This window comes from Lipotes vexillifer, unplaced genomic scaffold (assembly GCF_000442215.2).
Source record: "Lipotes vexillifer unplaced genomic scaffold, Lipotes_vexillifer_v1.1 scaffold693, whole genome shotgun sequence".
In the NCBI taxonomy this organism is placed as follows: Eukaryota; Metazoa; Chordata; class Mammalia; order Artiodactyla; family Lipotidae; genus Lipotes; species Lipotes vexillifer.
The window spans coordinates 1,201,476-1,228,094 of record NW_006783500.1 but is presented as its reverse complement, the minus strand read 5'-3'; the positions used below and the strand labels follow the sequence as shown (position 1 = coordinate 1,228,094).

General features: G+C 38.7%; 1 protein-coding gene across 3 annotated transcripts in view; it reads left to right on the top strand.

The window, feature by feature from the left end:
- The window catches only part of RIMS1 (regulating synaptic membrane exocytosis 1), a 484,376-nt gene that overhangs the window by 73,629 nt on the left and 384,128 nt on the right, over window positions 1–26,619 (top strand). For 2 of the 3 annotated variants that reach the window (XM_007456119.1, XM_007456118.1), the window contains exons 2-4: window positions 2,619–2,699; window positions 7,852–7,860; window positions 13,264–13,284. In XM_007456119.1, coding sequence (XP_007456181.1) covers window positions 2,619–2,699; window positions 7,852–7,860; window positions 13,264–13,284 — 111 coding nt within the window. The remainder of the gene's footprint in view (window positions 1–2,618; window positions 2,700–7,851; window positions 7,861–13,263; window positions 13,285–26,619) is intronic. The other variant, XM_007456117.1, reaches the window with a different exon arrangement.

Genomic DNA, 26,619 nt, shown 5'->3' with positions numbered 1-26,619 from the left:
CCGCAACCTGCTGACATAACACTCTTGTGTTTCTTAAAGTAGGAGGGGTCCGTGTTATTATAATAAGTCTAATGCCTGGGAGAGAATGGAAACTGCTGGAGCCGAACAGTTTCCACATATTACAACTGGCAGCACCATTATGGTTTATCCCTCAGACCACAATAGGCCAGACACAACAATCCAATTACAACTTTAAAGAAATGCTAATCCACCCAGGCTGACAAAATTCTGAGGAGTGCATTGTATTATTTTATGTATCTTGTTCTGAGAGTAGGTTTTTTTTACTTCTCTTTCTCTAGAAGCAATTTCAGCTAAAAGAAGTCAAATTAGAAGATGTAGGAATACATATTGCCATAGTTTAGCGCTCCCTCAAATTGCTTAAGTAACTAGCAATCTGAATCAAACAGCTTTCTCCATGAAAACAGATTCAATAGCTAGCTACCTCACTCTGGAACTGAGGTTAGGATTATAGGTTAGTATGAAAAATATGTTTTTTTCTTGTTTTTTAAAAATAAAATATATTAATTAATTTAAGTAAGTATATTTTAAATTAAGTACATTTAAATTCTAAGTATATTGCTTTTGAGTATTGATGTGTTTATTTTCACTATCCAATGAAACTTTAAAGTTCAGAAATGCAAGTTTTTACTTAGAAGATTCTATAGCATGTGCAGACAGATGAAGTATGCCAGCTATTACAGCTTTAAAACAAAACCACTGAGTACTTGAGATTAGATGAGAATTTCCTTACATAGACATGGTCTTTCACACACACACACAAATGTGTTTTGCTTAGAAACCTACCCTTCGTGCTGGCTGACATTCCACATTTATTAGGAAAGAGTTACTTAAAAGCATATTGAAGGAAAACTCTAAGTGACAGATTTCTTTTTTTCCCAAAGCTTTGTCTAAATACCTGAATCTTTAGGGGAAGAAAAAAAAGAAATGCACTAAGATGGAGGTTGCATATGGTTTCTCACAGATATAATCCTTCAAAATTTTTTCCAAAGTTGGTGATAGTTCCGATATTTTTACAAACCAGTGCATGTAGATTCAACATACCGCGTGGGCTGTTTTTAGTTGAGTGGGAATTGCTAAAGATTTCCCAGTGCTATGAAACGTAACTTCCTGAGCGCTGTACTGGTGTAAGTTATATTAACATTTCAGAGCTCAGAAACCCTGGGGTATTACTTCTGCCTGGCAACTGCCTGCTTGAATGTTCTCTGAACCCTGCTGCCTGAGTGACCTTCTGCTCCTTTGGCTGGTGACCAGTCCATTAAGAGTTTAGCACTTGCACTAGACAAACACCGTGTTTCTTTCCTTTGAGCCCAGGAGGGAAGGCTTTGAAATGGCCCTGTTTTCTTTTCTCGTCACGTTACGCATTGATTTCTAAGTCTCACTTGATCTTGTTTGGAATGAGCTCTGTGTGTGTGTGTGTGTGTGTGTGTGTGTGTGTGTGTGTGTGCACGTTTCCATGCATTGTGTCCACGATGTTTCCCTGTATCGTTTCTTTCAGAAGTGGAGAATTTTGCCATGCAGCTTTTAGCTCTGAGAAGGCAGTTTATCTGCCACTGCCTCACCCCTGATCCACTTCTGGAATAACATGACTGGCCTTAAAATATCAACAGGGTAGTCAAACCTCCAAGGGCAGTCAAAGCTGCCGTGAACGTTAAGAACCAGGTTCATGGTTGAGAACGCTGTGTCCTAAGGGGCTTTTCCATGTAGCAAAATCTGAGATGTAGGGCCCCAGCTTTATGATCAGGGCTTCCCTATTCTAAGCAAGGTTTGTTTCAAAGCTTTTGAAGTGAAGGAACATCTGAGCCATCCAAGGACAGCCTCAGAAGGGGATGTTTTCTTGTCTATGCCAATGAATCTCTCCAGCACTCTGTAAGCCCTGTTGACATGAGGCTAAAGGCATCTCCTCTTGCTGCCCTTTGGAGCTGTGATCCATCCTCTGCATTTCTTTATTCTTTGATGGAGAACATAAGACACAAAGACCTTTTCCTGTTTATTTTCACACTATGCAGGTATCTTCTCTATTTATTTTACACACACACGCATACATACACACACTTTATTTATGCACATTTCCTTCTGACTCTTCCTCTTTTCTTAGCTTGAAGGGATTTTGAACTTGGGGGATGTCTTGAAGGCTCTCAGATCTCTTTTTTCATAAAGAGAAAGACCTGTGTGTGATAAAGGGTGTGAAACAAGAGTCCGTGTCTTTTAGTAAAATAGCCAAAGCCACAGAACGTCCTGCGCATTTTAAACACAACAGCCGTTCCTATGTTTAAGCTTTCAGATGTCTTCATACGGTGAGGCCAAAGCTTTCAGTAGCCTTGCTCCTATGGGGAAGGCTGCTGACAATCATTTTTTTGGTACTAAAAGGGAAATCCAATACCGAGGCCAGCACGGACTTCATCTGGGTGTAACTGAACACTTGGAAGCCTGAGTTGAAGGTTTCCAACCCCCAGCGCTTTCCAGGGACTCCAGGTTAACATTAAGGGGTTTGCAAAGAGTTTCCCTTAAGACTTGTTTTCAGTACCATGTTTAATTTCCAGATGTTTCTCCCCATTTTATAATTAATAGTGCATTGTGCTGTCTATCATGCGCCCCAGGTGTGTGGTCAGGGACATGGTGAAGCCTGCTGCCTGCAAAACCCCAAGAAATGTCGAACACCAACCCCACCAGCCTTCACCGTGAGTATGGCATTGGTTTTATTGACTGAAAATGTCGTCTCTTACACAGATCACTGGTTACATATGTATTCATTTACACTGCATGCGGGTGTACAAACTGTGGCTCCTCTGGGGTCTCTGGGGGGTAAAAAGCTACTGTTGAATTAGATAAAATGATCTGGAAACAGGAGCTCTGTGTATCAAGCATCTTTATTAAGTGCTGTTTCTAATGTCATATGGGAAGCATAAAGCTAATTAGAGGAAAGAGACACACTTTTTAGGGCTCTAGGGTGTCAGAAATTCTATACATTTTGGATTTAGAATGTATGTGGATTGGAGCCTAAGACTCTAGGAATATGGAGAAAAGGTACAGAAAGGGCTACTTTCCTTGTTGTGAATAAGGGAAGTGCACAGGTAGTTCATGGCCAACCTCGCACTGGGTCATTTAAAGGTAAGGGACAATCTAAAAGAGGGGTGGCCCATTGGTTTTGTTTTTGTTATTGTAACCCCGAGTGTGGATACATGAAGGGTTAAATGACCAACCTAAGGGAACTAGAGTAGAAACCACATAAGTAAACTATGTTGAAAATGTGGATTTTGATGAGATAAAACTTGAAAAGCTTTAAAATTCTGCAGAGTAACAAGATATATTTAATCTTTTGAAAGGAATTATGCTCCTGGTAAGAAAAATTAAACATTTCCTTAAAATGTCTCAGCAGTGCTGTTATAATAGCCGTTACAGCCAAGTAGTTACTACCGGGGAAATGTCTCCTTCCAAGTTTTTTTGTGAAAGCCATTGAAGAAATGTGTCTTGAGAGTGATTTTCTATAGGCTCCTTTAGCTATCTGAGAATTCTTTGAAATAAAACCAAAATAAAGTAAGAAGATTGTCAAAAGGCTATGAGAAGAAAAGTAAATTCTTGTAATTCTTTTGCCGTGTCGTTTTTATTCCCATTGGCAAAGACTGAAATTAAATACGACGTTTAAATGCTTATATTTTGTATGTTACATACAATCAGAGATTCAAAATTATTTATGTTTTAGGATAAAAAATTTGGGTAAATAAATTTCAAGAGGCTCCATAGATGGGTTATAGATTTTATCTCAATAAGTATACTCGAATATTGTCCTTCTACATTTAGTCAGTACTTTTCAAGGAATACAAATAATTTAGATTTATCCACAGTAAAAATGATTTATAATTACATTTTTTAAAGTTCTAAGTTGGAGGAAGTACTCTTAATGATGTTGCCATTTTTTTTCTATAAATGTTCTAGCTATAAAGCCTTTTTCCTGATGGTGGAACTTTGGTTGATAATTCATAAAAAATTTAATGATCCCCACTTTCCTTCTTATGTTCTAGGCATTAGAAAACATTTTGCTTATGTTAGGATTCAAGCAACTTTGGGGAAAGTTCTTTGAGGAATTAAAGTTGATTTTAAGATGTGTTGTATTCCACATATTGAGGTTCCATTTTAATTGGTCCCACTTATTCCAATGTCCACTTAAAACTGGAATTATTAGATGTGAAACAGCTATTGGCATCCTTGCCAACGAGACTTTAGATAATGTTTTTTCTTACTTTGTTTCTGCTCTCCGTAGACTTTAGTTGTGGAAATCTGTTGTAACTTACCATGCACCTAGTGGGACTTTCCTGGTGGCCCCTCTGAATAGAGTGGCTGAGAAGAAGCAGCTGTCATCTTGCTGGATCCTCTTTTCTGACAATCCCTTCGCTCACCCTATTTTTTTTTTTTTAATTATGATGATGCACTGATGGATTTTAATTAGTCAGATTTGCACTGTGTGTATGTTTATATAAAATATGTATTACTTACTTTGGCAGAAGTAGGGATAATGGAATATGAACAGGATGTGGACACAGCTGGAGACAAGCAAGTCAATTAATAGACTACTGCAACAGTCCAGAGAAGGTCTTGACCTACAGGAGTAGCAGAGGGTGTGGGAAGGAAACATTTCAAGAGCTTAGTAAGAAGGCGAACAGGCAGTGCTTAGTTGTCAATTGAATATGGTTTGTAAGGAAAGAGTTTAGGGGGCTGTCATTTCAATGGTTTGTTTGATTGAGGACCTCCAGCTGAGATGGGGAGATAAAAAAGCAAATCAGGCCTATGGGTAGCTGGGCAGTGAGGAGTTCAGATTGTGATATGATGATTTTGGGCACCCGTGCATTACCTAAGGGTACCTGTCCAAGAAAAAGTTGGGTACATGAACCTGAAGCACTCAGTTAGCTGGGGAACTAGATGACATCCGCAAAGGGTACAGAGTTGGAAAACATAACAGAGCGCCTGGGTAAAACCAATGCTTAAGGGGTAGGTAAAAGAAGAAACTCCCCTGGCTCAGCTGAGAAATAATCGTCAAAGAAGCAGGAGAAACCACGGTGGTAGAAGGACCCAGGAGGGATGCCCAACAGTAGCAAATGCCACAGAAAATCAATAATTTAAGAGATAAAAAAAAAATGTGCATTGGATTTGGCCACAGAGGGGTCATTGGTGGCATTTGCCATAGCAGTTTTAGCATATAAGTGGGTGGAAATACTCTATTTCTATAGGTGTGACGAGAAAATAAGAAGTCAGGAGAAGGAGATGTTGATTGTGCATAGTGAGTAGGAAAACAGAGATAGATTATTAGTGGGTGGATAGGGAGTAGGGTGACTGTACTCGGGTCACTTGTACCTTCTATTTTACAAGTCTAGGTTGATGGCTGCACATGTCGATATACTTTATATTTTGATAACTGTGTGTGTAAACTCTCTGAAGATTCTTTTTTCAGTTATTAAAATGTCACATATTTTAAGCATGCTGCCTAAGTTGTCATCACTTAATCAAAGTAATAAATATACTAAAAACATTAGTTCAATAAATTGAGTTTGATGGCTGCTATTCCTCAGGTATAAGAGGAATATATATATAAAGCAGTTCCTCCCCAAGTTGGGGGCAGCATTACATAATGCGATCAATGGTATTACTACATGATATCTGCAACACTAGAAGTATGTTTAAAAAAGAGAAAATGATTCAATCTCTTTGGGGTTGACGGGGTCAGAGAAGGACTTTCAGAGCCTGCGACGGTTCATATGAATTTTGAAGGATGAGTAGTTGAATAGGGAGCAGTTTTAGAATACGGTCTCCAGAAGGAGGAAACAGTTGCCTGGAGGCCCTGAAACATCAGCTTGTGGGGGATGATTTACAACATGTACTCATTGCTGGAGCCTGTGAGCGTCCACGTGTGCGTATCTGTATGTTGTCTGCTTGTGTGGGTGAGAGTGCGTGTGTGACGGATGGTGAGTGGGAGAGAGAGAAATAAAGGATTCAGAAGGTGCAGCACTGACATCTCTGAAGAAGAGGACACTGTTCTAATTTGGAGGACATAAGATATATGTTGGGTCTTGTCTTTGGTTTTATTTTTAATACGATATTTGAAAGTTGACATAACATTATGGGGTTTTTGAGTTTTTCAAAGTGATCATGGATTTTAAAAGTCTGAGAAACGTTTGTCTACTCATCAATTCCAGCCATGGTTGGAAGCAGGTCTAAGCAGGAGAGGTAGGGGGTAGTGCAGATTTGAGAATGTTTGCCGGGTGGTGTAATTAGGGTACAGTGATTCATTAGCTGTGATAATACAGCAAAGTGAAGAGGAGATAACTCACTTTATCTCAAGAGATTGAGTGGATGTGATCATGTCAGGAAGAGAGTTAACTTAGGCACTAAAACTAGTTTAGATTTAGCATTAGATGTATGTGTTAGTGTCCAAAGATATCTCTGATTGAAACATCCAAAGACAGTTGGCTATTCATACCTCAAACTCAAGAGAGACCTAGATGAGTTATACTAATTTGTGAACAATTACTTTATAATAAAACCATTAACATAAATGAAATGCCACGGAGAACTATACTCGATATTTTGTAATAACCTATAAGGGAAAAGAATTTGAATATATATATATATATATATATATCACTGCCATAAGCCTGAAACTACTACAACATTGTAAATCAAGTACACTCCAATAAAAAATAAAATTAAAACATATTTAATAGAAAATAGTTTATGATAAATTTAATTTAATTTCAAAGTTGTTTTACAGAGCTTAAAAAGTATGTCTTCTATAAGACTAATTTTATGTCTCCAAAAAGTGAATTTTAGAAATAACTTCATTATTAAAATAGTTTAAGATTAAAAAAAAAAGAAGTAGCACAGGGAGAAGGTGTCAGTTTGAAGAAAAGAATGGAAGAGGCAGGATAGATAACATCACAGGACTTAGACAAAGAGAAAAGAACTTAAGTAAATTATACAAAATCAGACAAGAACAAGCTTGTCTCAGTTTTCCTGGAACTTTCCATGTTTTACTGCTGAAAGTCTCTTGTCCTGGGAACGCCCCTCACTCCTGGGAAAACTGGGATGGCTGGTCACACTAGAAATGCTAAAGTTGGAATGTGAAAGCAAAAATCTAGAAAAAGAGTATATAGCCAAGGGAAAACTATGTTTAGACAAACAATGTTTACATTCCTGTGGACAATGTCATGATCAGGAATAAGTCGAATCCAGAGAGGTACATAGATCATATTTCTGTTCAGTCTTTTTTTGGTTTTCCTTTGTTTTTTTTTTGGTGATTGACCACTTTTCAAAATTAAGAAAAAATTTCAAATTTAAAATTTCAAAATTAAGAAAAGATTAATATGCCATACATACAGTTCACATTTTCAAAGTGTAAAAGTTACTAGCTTTTACAAAATTGTGCAACTATCACCACTATGTAATTTCAGAATATTTTGATCACTCCAAAAAGAAACCTAATATCCACTAGCATTATTCCCTATTCCCCTCAAAACCCAGCTTCTAGAAACCACTAACCTATTTTCTGTCTCTATGGATTTGCCTATTCTGGGCATTTAATATAAACTGAATCATATAATATGTGATTATTTATGTCTGTTTTTCATCATTTAGCATAATATTTTCAAGATTCATCCATGTTACAGCAAGTATCAGTACTTCATTCCTTTTATTGCCAAATAGTATTCCATTGTATGTATATACCACTTTTTAATTTATCCATCTGTTAATGGACATTTGGATTGTTTCCAATTTGTATGCTGTATAAAGCAGCTTTTAACATTTATGTACAAGTTTTTGAGTGGATGTGTATGTTCTCAGTCCTCTTAAGTATAAACCTAGGAATGAAATTTTTGAGTCATTTGGCAACTGTATGTTTACATTTTTTAGGAACTGTCACGCTGTGTTTCAAAATAGCTGCACCATTTTACGTTTCTACCAGCTAAGAGGATTTCAAAGTGACTGCACCATTTTACATTTCCACCCGCAGTGTGTGTGGGTTCCAATTTCTCTACATCCTGTCAACACTTGTTATTGTCAGTCTTTTTAGTTATAGTCATCTTGGAGGTGTGGAGTGTGTGAATGGTTATCTTATTGTGGTTTTGATTTGTATTTCCCTAATGAATAATGATGCTTAGTATCTTATCGTGTACTCTTTAGCTATTCATATTTCTTCTTTGGATAAATATTGATTTAATCATTTGTCCATTTTTAATTGGGTTATTTGTCTTTATTGTTCAGTTGTAAGAGTTTTTTTTACGTATGATGGATACTATATCCTTGTCAGATAAATGATTTGCAAATATTTTCTCCCATTTAGTGAGTTGTCTTTTCATTTTCTTGATAGTATCTTGAAACACAAGTTTTTTAATTTTGATGAAGTTGAATAGTTCTGTGTTCCATTGGTTACTTGTAGCTTTGGTGTTTTATCTAAGAAATTAGTATCAAATTCAAGGTCATAAAGATTTACCCCTAGGTTTTCTTTTAAGAGTTTTAGTTTTAGCTTGTACATTTAGGTATTTGATCCACTTTGAGTTACTTTTCATATATGGTGTGAGGTAGGGATCCAATTCCATTCTTTTGCATGTGGACATCCAGATGTCAAAAAGTGGTGATTGCAGACATACCTGTCTTGCTCCTGATACTAGGGGGAAAGATTTCAGTCTCTCCCTATTAAATATGATACTAGTCGTGGGGTTTTAGTATATATTCTTTATCAGGTTTAGAAAGTTTCATTCCATTTCTAGTATGTTGAGTGTTCATAACATGAAAGGATGTTGGATTTTCTCAACTGCTTTTTCTGCATCTATTGAGATAATAATGTGCTTTTTTGTCTTTTATCTTATCAATATGGTGTACTGCTTTATTTTCATATGTTGAGACAATTTTGCATTCCCACTTGGCTATCCATTTTATTTGTTGCTTTATTTGATTTCCTAGTATTTTTGAAGATTTTTGTGTAAGTATTAATAAGGGGTACTGGTCTGTAGTTTTCCTGTGATGTCTTTGATTTAGGTATCAGGGGGATACTAGCCTCATAGAATGAACTTGGAAGTATTCCCTACTATTCTACTTAGGAAAAGTTTGTGGAAGATCATTTTTCGTCAGATGTTTGGTAGACTTCACCAGTGGTGCCATCAGCTTCTCTTTGTAGTAAGTTTTTTTTTTTAATGCTTATTAAGTTCCTTCTTGTTCGAACATTTGTAATGGTTCTGTATCACTGTGTATGTATGTATAGGTAACTGTATCATATGAAATCCCCACATCTTCAGAACAACTGACATTCAAAAGTCAGTTCTATTTAACTCTTGAACCTTTCATGATTTGGGGTTATAGATACTTTTGCTTTCTAATTTTCAGAAAATAAACTTAACATTCTATCTCTCTCTCTCTCTCTCTCTCTCTCTCTCTCTCTCTCTCTCTCTCTCTCTCTCTCCCCCCTCTGTGTGTGTGTGTGTGTGTGTGTGTGTGTGTGTGTGTGTGTGTGTGTGTGTGTGTGTGTGTGTGTGTGCAGGACTGATTTAACCATATAAAAGTTACCAGTGTAACCTCAGAGTCTAGGTTCTGTGTAGTTAAAGACCAATCAGAAAGAAAGTTAGTATCTAAAAGACCTTGTAGATACAAGTTCTTGAATACTGTTGAGATTCTTTGGTTTGAATTTCTCTGATTACCTTTAGAAAAACTGAGAAACCGGTTTTGATACACTGTTTTCTATTTTTACCTATTTTTCTTTTGTTATTTAGACATTTGTAAGTCCTGTAATTAATTATCAATTTCATTCATTTAACAAGAAATGAATTTATGTCTGGGTAAAAATTCAGATTGTTGAGTGTCGGGATTTTCCTTGGCCACTCGGTCTTTGTCCTTTCTACTTCCTCCTTTCCAGAATTGTTCTCTCTGTGCAGTGGTAACTCACATCGTGGACTGGGTCATCCGGTACCATCTGCCTTGAGGCTTTTGACTTGGGCATGTGTGTCACACACACTTTTCTTTTCCCTTCTTACAGCTTCAGATGAGTCAGCCTTGAATTGACAGGGAGCCTGCATCCATATTTTTCTTTTAAGAGACATAGTTTTTCAGATCTCAAGGGCATGGCTTGTTTCAGCAACAACAATCTTTGTTCAGTTTTGATTATAACATAGGGACTTCTGAGGATCAACATGTATGGGGCTAGAATTAATTTAATCATGGAAATGTGGCAGCTTATAGTTAACCTAATTTTAAAATAGTCAACCTTGAGGACCAAAAATATAACTGAGAAAAATATGTATTCATATATTTACTTTTCCCATAATAGTATGGGAAATCTACATATATGTTTACACTTGAAAATATGATTTTTAATTAAAAATCACATATCTAACAGCAAAATTATATATCAATATTGCAGTAGATAACAGAGTAGACAAAATTGTCTTTGAAGTTGTAAACAGTTGGATAGCAGCCCTTGTCATTGTGTCACTGTGCTTTTAAGGTCCACTCACCACACATGATCTTCAGGCTGTGTGTACTGATGCCCAGAGCTTTGTGTGCTGCACTAGTAGCAGATGGAAGAAGGCCCATGGCTGACACTGAAAATTGGAAACCCACTGGCAGACCATCACCACCTCAGGCACACCTCTGTCATGGATCCAGGGGCTCCTTTCAGTGGTCTGAGAGAGATGGTGGATGCTGGAATTTAGCCTCTGCTTTTCCCCGTTTTCCCTCATCTTGCCCCTCTGCTGCCCCTGAGCCTCCTGGTGTTTTGTGTTCCTGAAGTTCTGCAGATTTCATACTCAATTTTTTCCATATTCTCCTGAATTTTGATCTCAGTGCAGGTGTGGTCAATGAAGACAAATCAGCTTCGGATGAGAAGGTACCGTTGAGCAAAGGGGACTTGAACATCTTCAGCTGGTGGAAGAGTGTGTGGTGGGGAAGCACTGCTGGCTCTACAGTGAGTCTGGCCTAGTCCTTCTCCGTTCAACAAATATTTATTTACTCTGTGTCTTGCACAGAGCCTGGCGTCAGGCACTTGAGGTGATGATGAACAAACCAGAGTCCTTGTCCTTGTAGAACTTAGCATGCAGGAGAAGATCTAAACAACAAACTAACATACATGCTAAAACTCTTCCTTTTTAACCAGAGCCTAAATGAAGTGCAGGGAAGGAGACCACACAGGGGAAGCTGTTCAGGGAGCAGACTCAAGGTCAAGGAAGGCTCTGGGAGGAGGTGAGGTTTAAGGAGAGACTTGAAAGATGAGAAGTTGGCCTTGAGAAGAGCCAGCAGAAGGCAATTCCAGACAGAGAGGATGGTACGTGCAGTGGGCCTTATAAGGAAACCAGTGTAGTGTGGTTAGGGAAGGGCAGAGAAAATTGAGGAGGAGGTGGGCAGTGGAGGAGATGAGCCAGGGCTCCATCCAGGTCTTTGGATTTTATGTAAGTCTGTGGAGAAGCTCTGGAAGCCGTTCACAGAAGGGAGGATCATGGTCCAACGTAGCTGGCCAGTGGGTGGGAAGAAGACGAGGGACTTTGGAAGCCAGTTGTGGTGGTTTCGGCAGAACATGACGGTGGTTTGGACTCTGCTGGTGGCCATAGAGGTGGAGCAAGTGGAATGCAGTGAACTTTAGTGCAATTTAAGGAAGCTTTGGAAGCAATGAAAGAGAAGAGGAATTTCTGTTGTGTACTGGAGGGAGGGGGCTCCAAGTCGTGTGTAATCCCCCATATGCTTGATCGGTCCTGTGTGCATTAAATGCATAGTGTGTAGGAACATTTTCTCATAAAGTCTTTTTCTTTTTATTTAATAGAGAATTTATTTTGAGTATTGAAAAATATTTTTTTCTTTTTTCAATTTATTTAATTAATAACTTTATATTTTTTAACATCTTACATAAAGTCTTAAGCATCCTGTTTATGTATCTTCAATGTATCTTCAATGGAGTATATAAGTGACAAATTTAGAAATCTCACCTTATCACTTTAGGTAAATTTGCAAAGACCGTCAAGTACTGAAGGTGAAAAATGGTGAAAAGTAAAATTGAGTAATAATTGAAACATGATTAGACTTTACCATTTTAAATAAATTTGTTCTTGTGTGATTTTTTTTTCACGCTGACATTCTGTTGGGATAGATTTAATAATTCTGTAGGTGTTTGGATACACTAGAGGAAATGAATATTTTAAAGTATATACTACTTTAAAAACTATTGCTCCTTTTTTGAAAGGTGTCCCATTTTTCTGTGTAAAATTCAGCCAAGAAGAAAGGGAACATGTTTTCGTTTACAAAGGATCTTTTAGCTATGTATTTTATTATGAATGAAGGTATTATTCAGAGACAAGCAGCTGTTTCTGTACTATTTTCAGCCACATGTTTACATCAAAATGTGATGAGTTTCCATTTTTGCTAAGTTCACTTTTTTTTCCTTATACTATAAGAGGTATTCAATGTCATAGTCTATAGTTCTATTACCAACTGTAGTAGGGGTCATATTGATCCAGGTGATAATAGAAAAAAGTTCCAACTAAAAAAAAACATGGTTTTGTCTTTTAGAATAAAGTCAGTACAGCCAGTAACTTGAAAATAGAGACTACTGAGAACACTGACATTTCCGATTCATGGTTATAATTAGGAAGTGACAGAATTTTTTTTTAAGCGTGTGGCTTTTATAGACCTCATTCTCTTTGTATGATGTGCTGGTTTCTGCAAGTCATTCTATGCCAGTTTACAAAATCATACAAAGCTCCTCTTTCTGCTGTAACTATTTTAAGATAATATTCTGTTTATCTCTGTCTGAGTGCTCAGAGGAGAAGATGCCTTCTTCTCGGGAATTAAAAGAGTTTTGCTCTTTAGGAGTAGAGCTGTAGTAGTTTTATATGTAACAGTTATGTTTTGTGGAAATTTACTAGTGATTAATTCCTTTCACCAATAATCCCTTGCTGACTGAACTAAGTCCTCTTTTAATGGTCTTCTGAGCAGTTCCTATGTTGGTGACCCTGATGTAGGAGGACTTTATCCCCTGTATCCTGTCCTTGTCCTTTGTTCCTGTGAATAGAGTATGTTTTACCTAAATGCAATTTTTCCCCCTCTTGTGCAGAGCATCAGACTTGAATCCTATTCTTTATCATCTTGTTGATTCTATCAGGAAGCCCAAAGGTCATGTTTACCTTAAGCCTAGGGCCAGCCCCAAGCAGCCAGCTTAGTGGATCTTCATCCCTTCCACTTTCTTGGGCTAAGTGATATTTGTCCATAAGAACAAAGTTGTTTTGTGTGTGTGTGTGTGTGTGTGTGTGTGTGTGTGTGTGTGTGTGTGTGCGGTATGCGGGCCTCTCACTGTTGTGGCCTCTCCCGTTGCGGAGCACAGGCTCCGAACGCGCAGGCTCAGCGGCCATGGCTCACGGGCCCAGCCACTCCGTGGCACGTGGGATCTTCCCGGACCGGGGCATGAACCCGTGTCCCCAGCATCGGCAGGCGGACTCTCAACCACTGCGCCACCAGGGAAGCCCCCAAATAATTATTTGTAAAAGATATCCTAAGGAAACTAAGGTTGCACAAGCTCCAGAAAATCTTCGACTGAGTTAATGTCAGCTTTACATCGAGCCACATGATATGGTCAACAACCAAGCTTGGAGGGCATATGGACTTGGGCTGCCTATGGTGGACCCCACATGGACCTGGGAAGTGGCTTGCCCAGGGTGACTCGGCAGGAAAGGGGCAGATCTAGGTCTAGAATTCAGGTTATCTGGGTTCATAATAGCGGATGGATTCAAAATATGCAGGTAATCCACATTATTACCAAGGAGAAGAATTTTGCAGTTCTTCAGGGAATAATGAGTAAATTCTAGCTTTAAGGGTTCGAACTATATATTTTCAGTCCTTGCTCTGCTACTCATTTGCTGGAAGGCATTGGCCCACTTCTTTTAACTTCCTAAATCCTTAGTTTTCTCATCTGGAGAATAGGAAGAAAATCGTTTCTAGTTATCTCATTGAGAGCTTTTGAGTATGAAATGAGGTAAAGTACATGAGAGAGTTGTGAATAAAGTACTATATAAATATTATTCTACAAAAGTGGAAGTCAATAATCTCAATAATATTTTATCCATTTAACAAATATTCACCAAGTCTTTATATATATATATATATATATATATATATATATATATATATATATATAAATTTTGGCTAATCCAGTCAAAACATAGACTGTATCTTTTCTTATTTATTACTGTTTCTTATTGAGAGGAGTGGTATAAAAAGGCATTGGGAGGGGCTTCCCTGGTGGCGCAGTGGTTGAGAGTCCACCTGCCGATGCAAGGGACATGGGTTCGTGCCCCGGTCAGGGAATATCCCACATGCCGTGGAGCGGCTGGGCCTGTGAGCCATGGCTGCTGAGCCTGCGCGTCCGGAGCCTGTGCTCCGCAACGGGAGAGGCCACAGCAGTGAGAGGCCCGCGTACCGCAAAAAAAAAAAAAAAAAAAAAGGCATTGGGGGACTTTTAAAAAGCATAGACCCCACCTCATACCACCCAATCATCTATCCAGTGTTTCCTGCTGTGCGTGAGTAGGGAGGCCAGGAAATGTGTATTTAGATCATTTGCCCAAGTTATCCTGACGTAGGCTGATTTAAAACCACTGGTATGTACCACTGAGATGCTCAGTGAAAATGAACATTTGCTGGGATGACTGATCTTTTCATAAACTAAAATTAATGTGAGCATCACTGAATTCTACCTCTCTTCTAAAACTCACGTAGAGAGGAAATAAATCCCGGCAATATTATTATTAGAAAGTCGCTGTGCCTCAGGGCCCAGCCTGGTTACTCTGTGAATCGCCGCTCTTTCCTCTGCTCTCCTGCAGAGTCTTTTGTCCAGGACAAGAACGGTCTGCCTCTGCCAGGAGAATAGATGGTCGTTGTGCAAAAACAGGGAGCTTATAGTCAAAGGAGAATTTGTACCCACGGCTACTTCTGCTGGTATTAGAAGGAAGGTATTAAATAAAAGGAAAAGATTATGCCCAGGACCTTGGCAATCTATGCAGCAAACAAATCTTTATTTAGTGAAAAATGATTTGGGTAGATAAATGAATGCACTCATCTATTATGCATTTCACAAATATTAAACCCTGTGAATGTGTCTTCATATCTTTAATGATTTCAGGTAGCATCACTAGTGATCTATAATTGAGGTCATTGGTAGACAAATTCAGAACGTGACGGGCTGAAAGAGACCTTTTAAGTCGTATTTAATGCTGGGTAATGTTAAATAAGATTTCCATCGGTTCAGATGACCCAAATGTGTAGTGTCTATTTTGACATTCATTCATTCATTTTACTCATTCATTCAACAAATATTGTAGACTTATAAAGCTATTAAGAAGATGTAACTTGGGCTGACAGACAAGTAAGCAAATAATTACAATGAAGTATGAGGATAAGACTATGAAAGGGCTTACAGATTGCCATGAAAGCACAGAGGAACCTAACTCAAAATGGGAGGTGAGGAAAAATTGTTAGAGCCAGTAATACTTAGCATTTCATTGTATTTATATTAATATTTAATTATGTGTTATCTGATATTTTTTCTGTAATTAAAAAAAATGTTTATTGAGCCCAAGCTATGTTCTAAATACAGTACTAAATTAGAGGATGAGGGAGGGAAGCTTCCCAAAATAATGTTAAGTAATAGGATCTGCCCTCAAGTAGTTTATAATTTAATTGTTGGAGATGAGGGAGGGAGGGAGGGATGGATGGATGGATGGACAGGTAGATGCATAAGTTGGTGGCTTTGTAGGTATAAAAGATACCTTACAAAAATCAGGTGAATTCCTTAAAAAAATGTATATGGAATTTTTTCAAAGCAGGGTATATATATCAATACTTGTGGCTAAAGTGGTGTGGAGTCAGGAAGAGCTACGGGGGGAAAAGAAGCCCTTTAGATTTCCATCAAGACTGAGTAGTAATTGGATAGAAAGGAGAGTTTAGGGCATCCCAGGCTAAGAAAACGACTTGGGTAACAGTTCAGAGTGAGAATGAAGCAGTCAGGCAAAGGGGGCATTGAATATGCAATCTGGCTCAAGAAGCATGTTTGGCAAAGGAGTTGGGGAATATAAACTGACAAAGGAAGGCTGCGACCAGTTTATAAACATCCTTACAGTCCTGGATCAAGAACCTCATTTTACTCTGAAGGAAGACATGAAAGTATCTGACCGTGGAGGTACCCAGTTGAAAGGAACGTTTCAGGATGATGGATTTTTCAGAAGTATGCACGATGGATGATAATAGGGCTTTCCTGGAGAGCAGGAGACAAATTAGTAGATGATTAAAATAGATCAGACATAGTTAATAATAGTAAGAACAATGATCGCGGTTAAGAAGAAATAGATGAGAGAGAGAGAGGATCTGGAAGGAAAAAGCAGTGGCTTTGGTGATAAGTGAATGAACCAGAGAAAGGAACAGAGAGAGGAAAGACTCAAAAAATGTCTAAGAATTTGAGCCTGGGAGTTCCTTAGGAAAGTTAATGAAAAAATAAGGAAATGGAAAAGACATGTAGCTCTAGGGAATTACATTCCCTAAAATAAACACTTTTTTTCTGCTGCCTTAGGGAAATCCATAAGAAAGAAGTCTCCCTGGCACAATGGAAAGAGCTACTTTATATGGTAGCATCAAAAGGGAGAAGAATACACACCTAATTCTCAGAACCTCTCACCAGTTATGCATCAGGTTAGGGCAGAAGAAAGTCTAGTTTTCGCTCTTGACTGGTTCTCTATCCACTGTGGTAACAATAACTGCAATCATATACTCCTCTGTCTTAGGCACTTCTTGTGCATTTAACCCTCACAAAATTTTATAAAGCACAATGATTATCTTCATTTTATAAAGAGGAACCTGAAGTGCAGAAATGTAGATGACTTGCTTGTGTGCCTACACCCACTGATGGTGAAGCAGGATTCGAAGCCAGGCAGTCAGATGCCAGACCCCAAGCTCCAGGCTTGCTCAGAGGCAGGCACTGCTGGTAATTCATTTCAGGATCCACGTGAGGACCCACTGGTGGCTCCCTTTCTGCTCAATCCTGGGCTGTGCTCTAGGAGGTTAGAAGACAAGAATGTCATAGGGTCCTTTCTTTAATTGAAGTATAGCTAATTTACAGTATTGTGTTAGTTTCAGGTGTACGGCATAGTGATTCAGTTTTTTCTTCAGATTCTTTTCCATTATAGGTTATTACAAGATATTGGATATAGTCCCCTAGGCTATACAGTAGGGCCTTGTTGATTATCTATTTTATGTAGAGTAATTTGTATGTGTTAATCCCAAACTCCTAATTTGTCCCCCTTCCTTTTGTAGCCATACTTTGGTTTCTATGTCTGTGAGTCTGTTTCTGCTTTGTATATACATTCATTTGTATTATTTTTTTATATTCCACATATAAGTGATATCATATATCTTTCTCTTTCTGACATTTCACTAAGCATACTATTCTCTAGGACCACCCACATTGCTGCAAATGGCATTATTTCATTCTTTTTCATGGCTGAGTAACCCTCCATTGTATATATGTACCACATCTTCTTTATCCATTCATCTGTTGATGGACACTTAGGTTGTTTCCATGTCTTGCCTACTGTAAATAGTGCTGCTGTGAACATTGGGGTGCATGTATCTTTTTGTATTAGAGTTTTTGTTTTTCCAAGATATATGCCCAGGAATGGAATTGCTGGATCATATGGTAACTCTATTTTCAGTTTTTAAAGGAACCTCCATACTGTTCTCCACAGTAGCTGCACCAATTTACATTCCCACCAACAGTGTAGGAGGGTTGTTCGCTTTTCTCCACACCCTCTCCAGCATTTGTTATTTGTAGACTTTTTGATGATGGCCATTCTGATACCTCATTGTGGTTTTGAGTTTCAGTCCTCTAATAATTAGTGATGCTGAGCATCTTTTCATGTGCCTGTTGGCCATCTGTGTGTCTTCTTTAATCTATTCAGTTCTTCTGCCCATTTTTTGATTGGGTTTTTAGTTTTTTTGATATCGAGCTGTATGAGCTGTTCATATGTTTTGGATATTATTCCCTTGTCGATCTCATCATTTGCAAATATTTTCTCCCATTCCATAGGTTTCTTTTGCTGTGATGCCAGTGTTCTTGATTCATAGAATTCACAATAGTTGGGAGTTTGGTGGACATAATATATATAATCAGTTATTAAGTCACATTCTCTGTGACATTCACCCCAAGTTGGAACAAATTCATGGAGGTTATAAAATCTGATAGATATAGAAGAATGGACAGAATTGCTCTCATGAGTTTTTGCACCTAAGTTTCCTCATAAATGAAGTAAGTGGACTCATATTTCTTTTGCTTGAAGAAAGGGAAGGTTAATTTTAAATTAAAGATGAGCTTCTGCAGTATTTTAAAAGTATACTAGTCATTTGTCAAAAACATAGGCAGAACACTATGACATAAGTCACAGCAAGATCCTTTTTGACCCACTTTCCAGAGAAAAGGAAATAAAAACAAAAATAAATAAATGGGACCTAATGAAACTTAAAAACTTTTGCACAGCAAAGGAAACCGTAAACAAGATGAAAAGATAACCCTCAGAATGGGAGAAAATATTTTCAAATGAAGCAACTGACAAAGGATTAATCTCCAAAATTTACAAGCAGCTCATGCAGCTCAATATCAAAAAAAAAAAAAAAATCACAAACAACCCAAACCAAAATTGGGCAGAAGACCTAAACAGACATTTCTCCAAAGAAGATATATAGATTGCCAACAAACACATGAAAGAATGCTCAGCATCACTAATCATTAGAGAAATGCAAATCAAAACTACAGTGTGGTATCACCTCACACTGGTCAGAATGGCCATGATCAAAAAATCTAGAAACAATAAATGCTGGAGAGGGTGAGGAGAAAAGGGAACCCTCTTGCACTGTTGGTGGGAATGTAAATTGGTACAGTCTCTATGGAGAACAGTATGGAGGTTCCTTAAAAAACTAAAAACAGAACTACCATACGACCCAGCAATCCCACTACTGGGCATATACCCAGAGAAAACCATAATTCAAAAAAAGTCATGTACCACAATGTTCTTTGCAACTCTATTTACAATAGCCAGGACATGGACGCAACCTAAGAGTCCATGGACAGATGAATGGATAAAGAAGATGTGGTACATATATACAATGGAAAAAAGAAACGAAACTGAGTTATAGTGAGGTGGATGGACCTAGAGTCTGTCATACAGAGTGAAGTAAGTCAGAAAGAGAAAAACAAATACCATATGCTAACACATATATATGGAATCTAAAAAATAATTAAAATGTTCTGAAGAACCTAGGGCCAGGAAAGGAATAAAGATGCAGACATAGAGAATGGACTTGAGGACACAAGGAGGGGAAAGGGTAAGCTGGGACGAAGTGAGAGAGTGGCATGGACATATATACACTACCAAATGTAAAACAGATAGCTAGTGGGAAGCAGCCGCATAGCACAGGGAGATCAGCTCCGTGCTTTGTGACCACCTAGAGGGGTGGGATAGGGAGGGTGGGAGGGAGGGAGACGCAAGAGGGAAGAGATATGGGAACATATGTATATGTATAACTGATTCACTTTGTTATAAAGCAGAAACTAGCACACCATTGTAAAGCAACTATACTCCAATAAAGATGTTTAAAAAAAAGTATACCAGTCATTTGTCAATAAATTATGTGCTGCCTTGGGACATGTTTTCTTGGGTTGCCTTAGTTGATTTTCAAAAAAAATACTTCATTAACTTTTCATATTTTTTAAAAATTTTGTCTCCCCACCTGTAGTGTTCACTTCTTGAAGGTGGGGGTTGTATTTTGTGAAAGTCCTTGATCTGCTCTAATGCATAATACTGTGCTACACCACTGCAACCTGATATAAGTTGCTTTCTTTTCATTTGAACTTTGATTTGGTTTGATTTGAATAATGGGTTCCAATTGACAACTGATTCCAAAATGGATTCCATTATCCCCCTTACTGTGAATGGTAAAATGAGCTGATAAATATGAAAAATTAGAGAATACATATGGAGAATCAGGGAGGAGAAAGAAAGTCTCTTTCATTCGTTCCTTTGATTTTTCTAGCTCTGCCTTTCCTTGACATACCAGAGAGCTATTTCCACCATCTGTTATCCTTTGAAGCATTAAGAGTGTTAAAATACTTGGGCTGGTCCTTTGCAGTGTCATTTACTATGAGAGCTCAGGGGATAGTTTGGGGCCATATTTATGAGAAAAGTTCACACTTGGAAAAAGTGTGACTTTGAGTTATGTTTCATTGTGTGTGTATCTCTCTGTGTATAGATTAAATTTAGATTTTTTGTTTTTGCACTTACGATGAGTGGGATCTCATGTACCACTGTACTCTCTGCAGCGACCAACACAGCACCTTACATACATAAGGGTGCTCAAGTACCATGTTATTTGGTCTGAGCTCTGCGTATCCTTCCACGTCGCCCCCCACCTAACACGCACATCCTTCCCCACCTTCCCTCCTCTCTTCGCGCCATTTCCACCCTCCGAGTCATTTGGACGGGAACCCCCGGTCATTTTCCACTCCCCCTACCTTGGGATCCCTGGCGTGATCAGTCACTAGGTCCCATCAGCTCCGGTTCTGAATCAGCTCTCACACCTGCTCTTTCTCTGTATCCTTGCTGCCGTCCTTTTATTCCATACTCTCCTTCTCTTTCACTTGGAAACCTAGTTGAGCTTGCTGTCTCTTCTTTGTCTAGTCTACACCACCTCATGCAGCTGTGGACAGGGCAGCTGCCCTGTGAATAATCCAGCCCCTGTGCTGTCCAGTGCCTGGCTGTCTCACCTCCCACGAGGTCTTTTCCCATTCAGACGTTTCACAGAGTTGCATTACTTCCTCTTCACTGAAGATGCTCTCCCCTCCTGTCTCCACCCAAGCCTTTGCCGCTACTGGTTTCAGTACCAAATTTTCTCACCCCCCTGACTTTCAAGTCTCTGCTCACATGTCATTTTCTCCAAGACTTGACCTGAGCAACCACCTCACCAGAATTTATTCTTCTGCCGAGCTTTGGTGACAGCTCTCTTACCTAAAGCACCTATCACTTAGCCACCTCTTACTTGTGTGTGTGTCTTAGACCTGCTGTGAATTTACGAGCTCTACTTTAGTTCTTCTCTAGTTTCCTAATTCTTGTAGAAGAGGGTCAGTAGTTCTCAGTGGTATTAGACACCAAAATGAAACCGCCTAGAGCACTCCTGTTCTCCCCCTCTATCTCTATCTGTCATTAAAATATGAAATTTGGAGGTTATGTTACACAGGGAAAGGCTCAGTATTGTATTATCCGGACAAAATAAATTTTGTTGTTACTGACAAGAACTTGATGTTCTTTCTTTCAACATTGGCATAGGAATTGTGATTTTTATTTTGATAACGTTGCAAATTGCAAGGCTAGTTCAATAAATGTTCAAAGTAAACGAGGTTTTGGATACGGTTACTGGAAGAGTGAGGTTGCAAAATTTGCAGGAAAAATGATGACTTGCTATGTACTTTGTGGTTTCTTCCTAGACCCTATTTTGAATGTTCAGATTTGGGCCAAATGGACTAATTTATGCTTTTCCCTCACAAATTTTATATTTATCAACTCAACAAAATTTGGGGGCAGTAAATTGTATCTCGATTTTAAGTACAGATATGAAGCTGCTATTTACATAGCAAAACATTCTGTGTAAGCTTTTAAGATATTCTTCCCTAAATCCCACTTTCATCATATTACTTCCTGATTCAAAAATGTATTTTGGGGCTTCCCTGGTGGTGCAGTGGTTGAGAGTCCGCCTGCCGATGCAGGGGACACGGATTCATGCCCCCGTCCGGGAAGATCCCACATGCCGTGGAGCGACTAGGCCTGTGATCCATGGCCGCTGAGCCTGCGCATCCGGAGCCTGCGCTCCGCAACGGGAGAGGCCACAACAGTGAGAGGCCCGCGTACCGCAAAAAAAAAAAAAAAAAAAAAAAAAAAAAAAGTATTTCGGTTTGCTGTTACCTATCAAGTTAAGCCTAAAATTCAATGTCTGGATTTCGTGGTTTGTCCTCATCTTTATTCATTTCTGTTATGTTTTTCTTGCTTACATGTTTCTGCCTACTTTTAGCAACATGCCAAAACTCATGAAATGTGTTAATATTTTTTTTTTACTTATTGGTTGGTTTATTCTAAATTGCTATTGCTGATCATTTTAACGGCTGTAACAAGCATGTATTAGAAACAAGGAGACTATTTATAATCTGATTTCTGCTGTGTGTTTATATCTGAGATTGAGGAGAAGACAAAAGGCTTGAGAAACATCTCTCTACTATGAAATTCTAAGTAATTCATGGATGACATAGAGGGAGACCCAGATGGGGAAATGAGAGATTAAGTTTTTGAACATGCCCAGAAGGACTCCAAGCCAATGTTAAGAGCATGATCTTTGAGAGAATAGGAAGGGAAAAAGAAAGAAAAGCTTTACTGGTGCAGCCACACTGTAAGAAATAAGGGTGTGTCTCTGCCTTGTACAGAAGCAGCAAATGTGCACTCTCTTGGAAAGATATGTGGGATCCACGGTGATACAACTTGGATTTTCTTCTGGCAATTTTTGTTTTACAAAGTCGTTGCCACATTAAAGCTTAGTTCATTTTCTCTCCCCCCAGAAGAAGGCATTATTTCCTGCTTTTTTGCTTTGAGAAAACTGATGCTCACACTGGCTACCAGTAAATGATGGAGTTACTATTCAAACCTCTGACTCCAATGTTCCTTTTATTTCATTGCACACTGGTGGGGAGGACATTCTGTAAGTTGAGTCCTATTAAGTCGAATTTGTACACCTTCAGTGTTCTGCCTGTCTATCTATCTATCTATCTGTCCTCCTCCTCATCATCATCTTTCTGTATCTGTCCATATACAGCCTGACGGGAGTTGTATAAAAGGCATGTCGGACAATGGACACTGCCTGCATCTTCCTGCCCCATTCATCTGAGTTTCTGCCCTCGTCCTCCTTCACACAGACACAGACAACTTATACTCCACCAGGCAGACTTACCTGTAGCTCACAACACACAGGGCTGTGCTTAGAGATGGCTGTTCTCATGAAAGCCAACTCTTACATTTCGCAAGCTGGTTGTGTAAAGAGAGCTACTATTAAAAGTTAAGTTATGTAAATTTGCAATTAAGTAAATTACATTAAAACAGAGGTAGTAAATACTCACAACTCACCATTCCTAATTATGCTGCTACCTGTGACTATTTACTCTCTTGAGTTACTCACATCTGTTGTATCTGCAGGATGGAAATACTGCAGGAGTACATCCTTTACCAACTCCATGTCAAAGTGATGCCACGTTTGTTGCTTGAAATCTGCCCTGGGTGGAGGATTTACACCACGGAAATTGGAGAACTTTATAAATCAGCTCTATTTTTGTTGCAAACACACTCTGTCAAATCTCTCTTTCCTGCCTTTATAATGCTCTCTCCTATGCCCGAAATATCCCTCATGATGTCTGACACACGTATGCATATGCACGGACACGCACGCACACACACACACACACACACACACACGTATTATCCACCCAATTAACCACTCTTAATCATTACAACTGGTCCACTCCTTTCTAAAGACTTTGAAGGCCTTCCAGACAGAGTTCATTTTTCTCCTTTGTAGTAGATCTGTGATTTGCCTACCTATACTATAGCATGCGTCATCGTTTACTACACTTAGGGTTGCTAGATTTAGCAAATAAAATTTGAGTTTCAGGTAAACAATATTTTTTAGTGTAAGTATGCCCCGTGCAATACTTGGAATGTGCTTATACTAAAAGATTGTTCACTGCTCATCAAAAATTCAACTTTAACGGGACATCTTATATTTTATCTGGTAACCCTAACTACTACAAATAGGTTTTTTTAATGTTTCACCTTTTGGTTACCAAAGGTGAAAGGTGGGAGAGGGATAAATTAGGGACATTGGATTAACAGTTACATATTACTATATATAAAATAGGTAAACAACAAGGACCTACTGTATAGCACAGGGGACTATACTCAATATCTTGTAATAACCTATAATGGAAAAGAATCTGAAAAAGAATATGTATATACATATACACACACACATATATAACTGAATCACTTTGCTGTACACCTGAAACATTGTAAATCAACTATACTTCAATTTTAAAAAACTAAAGGAAATTACACACACACACACACACACACAACATTATAACAGCACTTACAGGAGATTGAGAAATTTCTCTTTTGTTTTCCAATATAACTTTATAAGATTAGGATTTTACGTTCACTGAAACTTTGGCAATACTCATGAATAAAAACAGCCTGGCTCTGGGGAAAAAAATTCAATGTTAATGGGATGTCTTATATTTTACAATTAGATTTTTTTAATGTTTCATCTTCCTAGTAGAATGGTGCTGGGTCTTTTTTCAGTAGTGTTCCTAATGTCTCACACAGAGAATGGCTCATAATAGGGAGGTTTTTAAAAAAAATAATATCTGTACTGTTACTCTTATTCCTTATCTAACGTATATCCCTACATGTTCCTGTTGGATGAAGTCAGGAAATTTTTTGTGGGATTTGAAATTACATAACACGACTTGGTGTCTTATGAAGGTAACTTTAAGTTTTAGACGAAAGATGGTTTAGAAACTAGAGATGGTGGAATTAGGGCAACTAGATAGGAGACCAGATAAGTGACGACAGCTTGTGAACCAGGGACTTGACAGTGCCTGGCAATGGGGAATATCTAGAGAGAGAACAGCCAGACATGATCACTGGATACAGATGCTAAATAAGGAAAAAGTAGTAATGGCGCAAAAGTTTCCTGCTTGGGCAGTGGAGTTGATGGTAATGGCATTAGCTGCCGGAGAAATTTACATTGTACAGCAGATTGGGAGGAGTGAGAATAACTGCAGAGGCCCATTTGGGGCATGTTTACTTTGATGTGCTGCGACCAGGCGTGAAATGAAAAATATTTAGTCACCACTACAGTATGGGCACACTGACAATTAAAATGAGATACCAACCAACGGAATGGACAAGAGCTATGAACTGTCAGGCATTGACACTGGGTGACAGTGCTTTCGACTCAGCAACAATGTCCAACCCATAACTCGGGGTCTGGGACTCAGGAGAGAATTTACATCTGAAGATTTCCGATGTCTGAAGTCCTTGACCCAGAGGTGACACTGACGCTCTGGGAGTAGGTGAGATCATCTGCAGACTATTTGAAGAGGGTAAATGATACATCCACAGAGTATATTAATATTTACTAGATGAGCAGACGAAGTAAAAATAGTAACAAAGAAAGAGATGGAGTGGTTAGATTTTGTGCATGGTGGAGATGATGGATTATCGTGCTTCTGCCTCAACCTCCACATTTTTTCTGATGGGCCAATTGTTATGTTAGAAGTGAAGTTATATAAACCAAGGGGCTCCTGTAAGATACCAAGCGCCACAGAGACTGGAGGCTTGACCTTTTGTGGTATGGGAAGACCACCCTTGGTTGGACCAATTAGTTGACTAGGGTTACAGAATATCATTATCCCTTCAGGAGGATCTGCTAGGACTGAAAACAAAGATATTCAGACAAGGAGGAGAGAGGGCTTATCAGGCAGGGGCTCAAAGGTGACTGCCCGGCAGCCTCTCTGGCTTCAGCCAGTGACGGGAGAAGAAAGGGCTGGGAATAGGAAGTGACCTATGGTGTGTCATTGATTGTGTCCCTAGCACACTTGTGCTGTTGTGATATTTCTCCAACTTGATAATAGGAGTACTTCTGAGATGATGAGAAAGCATTTGCGTTTGAACAGTGAGTTGTTCTAGTTCTGTTTCCCAAGGAGTTCCTGAGGAAACTAAGGCTACCAGAGTCCATATGGTCTAGAAAAGAACACCATGCTCAGACTCAAATATGTGTGTGTCAGCAGACCACTGGGTTTTTTTCTTACAATTCTGAAAGGTTGTTTAATCATTTGCCTTCTTATTGCAAATGTTACCATAATAATTATAAATATCCTTTGCTTCCTAGAGCAGCAATTCTAAATTTTTCCAGTTGATATCAAGATCCAGGCTACCCTACCTGCAGTAACCCCCTTCCTACATCTAAGTGCCCTCAAGTTATATCACCAGCTTTACTTTAAAAGCTGAGTCCCATGGGCACATCAGGTTGACCCCCACTGCCATATCTTTATCTTATTCCTTTCCTCAAAATTCCATCCAATTTCTTCTTTGCCTAACTAAGCTTTTTGGAGTCCATGAGACCTAAATTCATATATCCCAGATTCTTTTCTTAGGAAAAATGTTAAAATAATGGTGTATACCCTGGTCTTGACTTGGTAATCCCATTTATGGAAATATTTCTCACAGAAATACAATGCTAATATATAGGGATATATCTACAAGGACATTTACTGCAGCAAATTGGATAAACTTGAATACCCACCAATAGGAAAACGGCTAAATAAATTATGGTACTGCTTGTAGAGTCCAGTTGTTAATACAGCAACAATGTCACTTGTATGTGCCTAAGCTGAACCGATTCTAATTATTGCACAATCATTGTAAAGCACAGGTATTCATAACA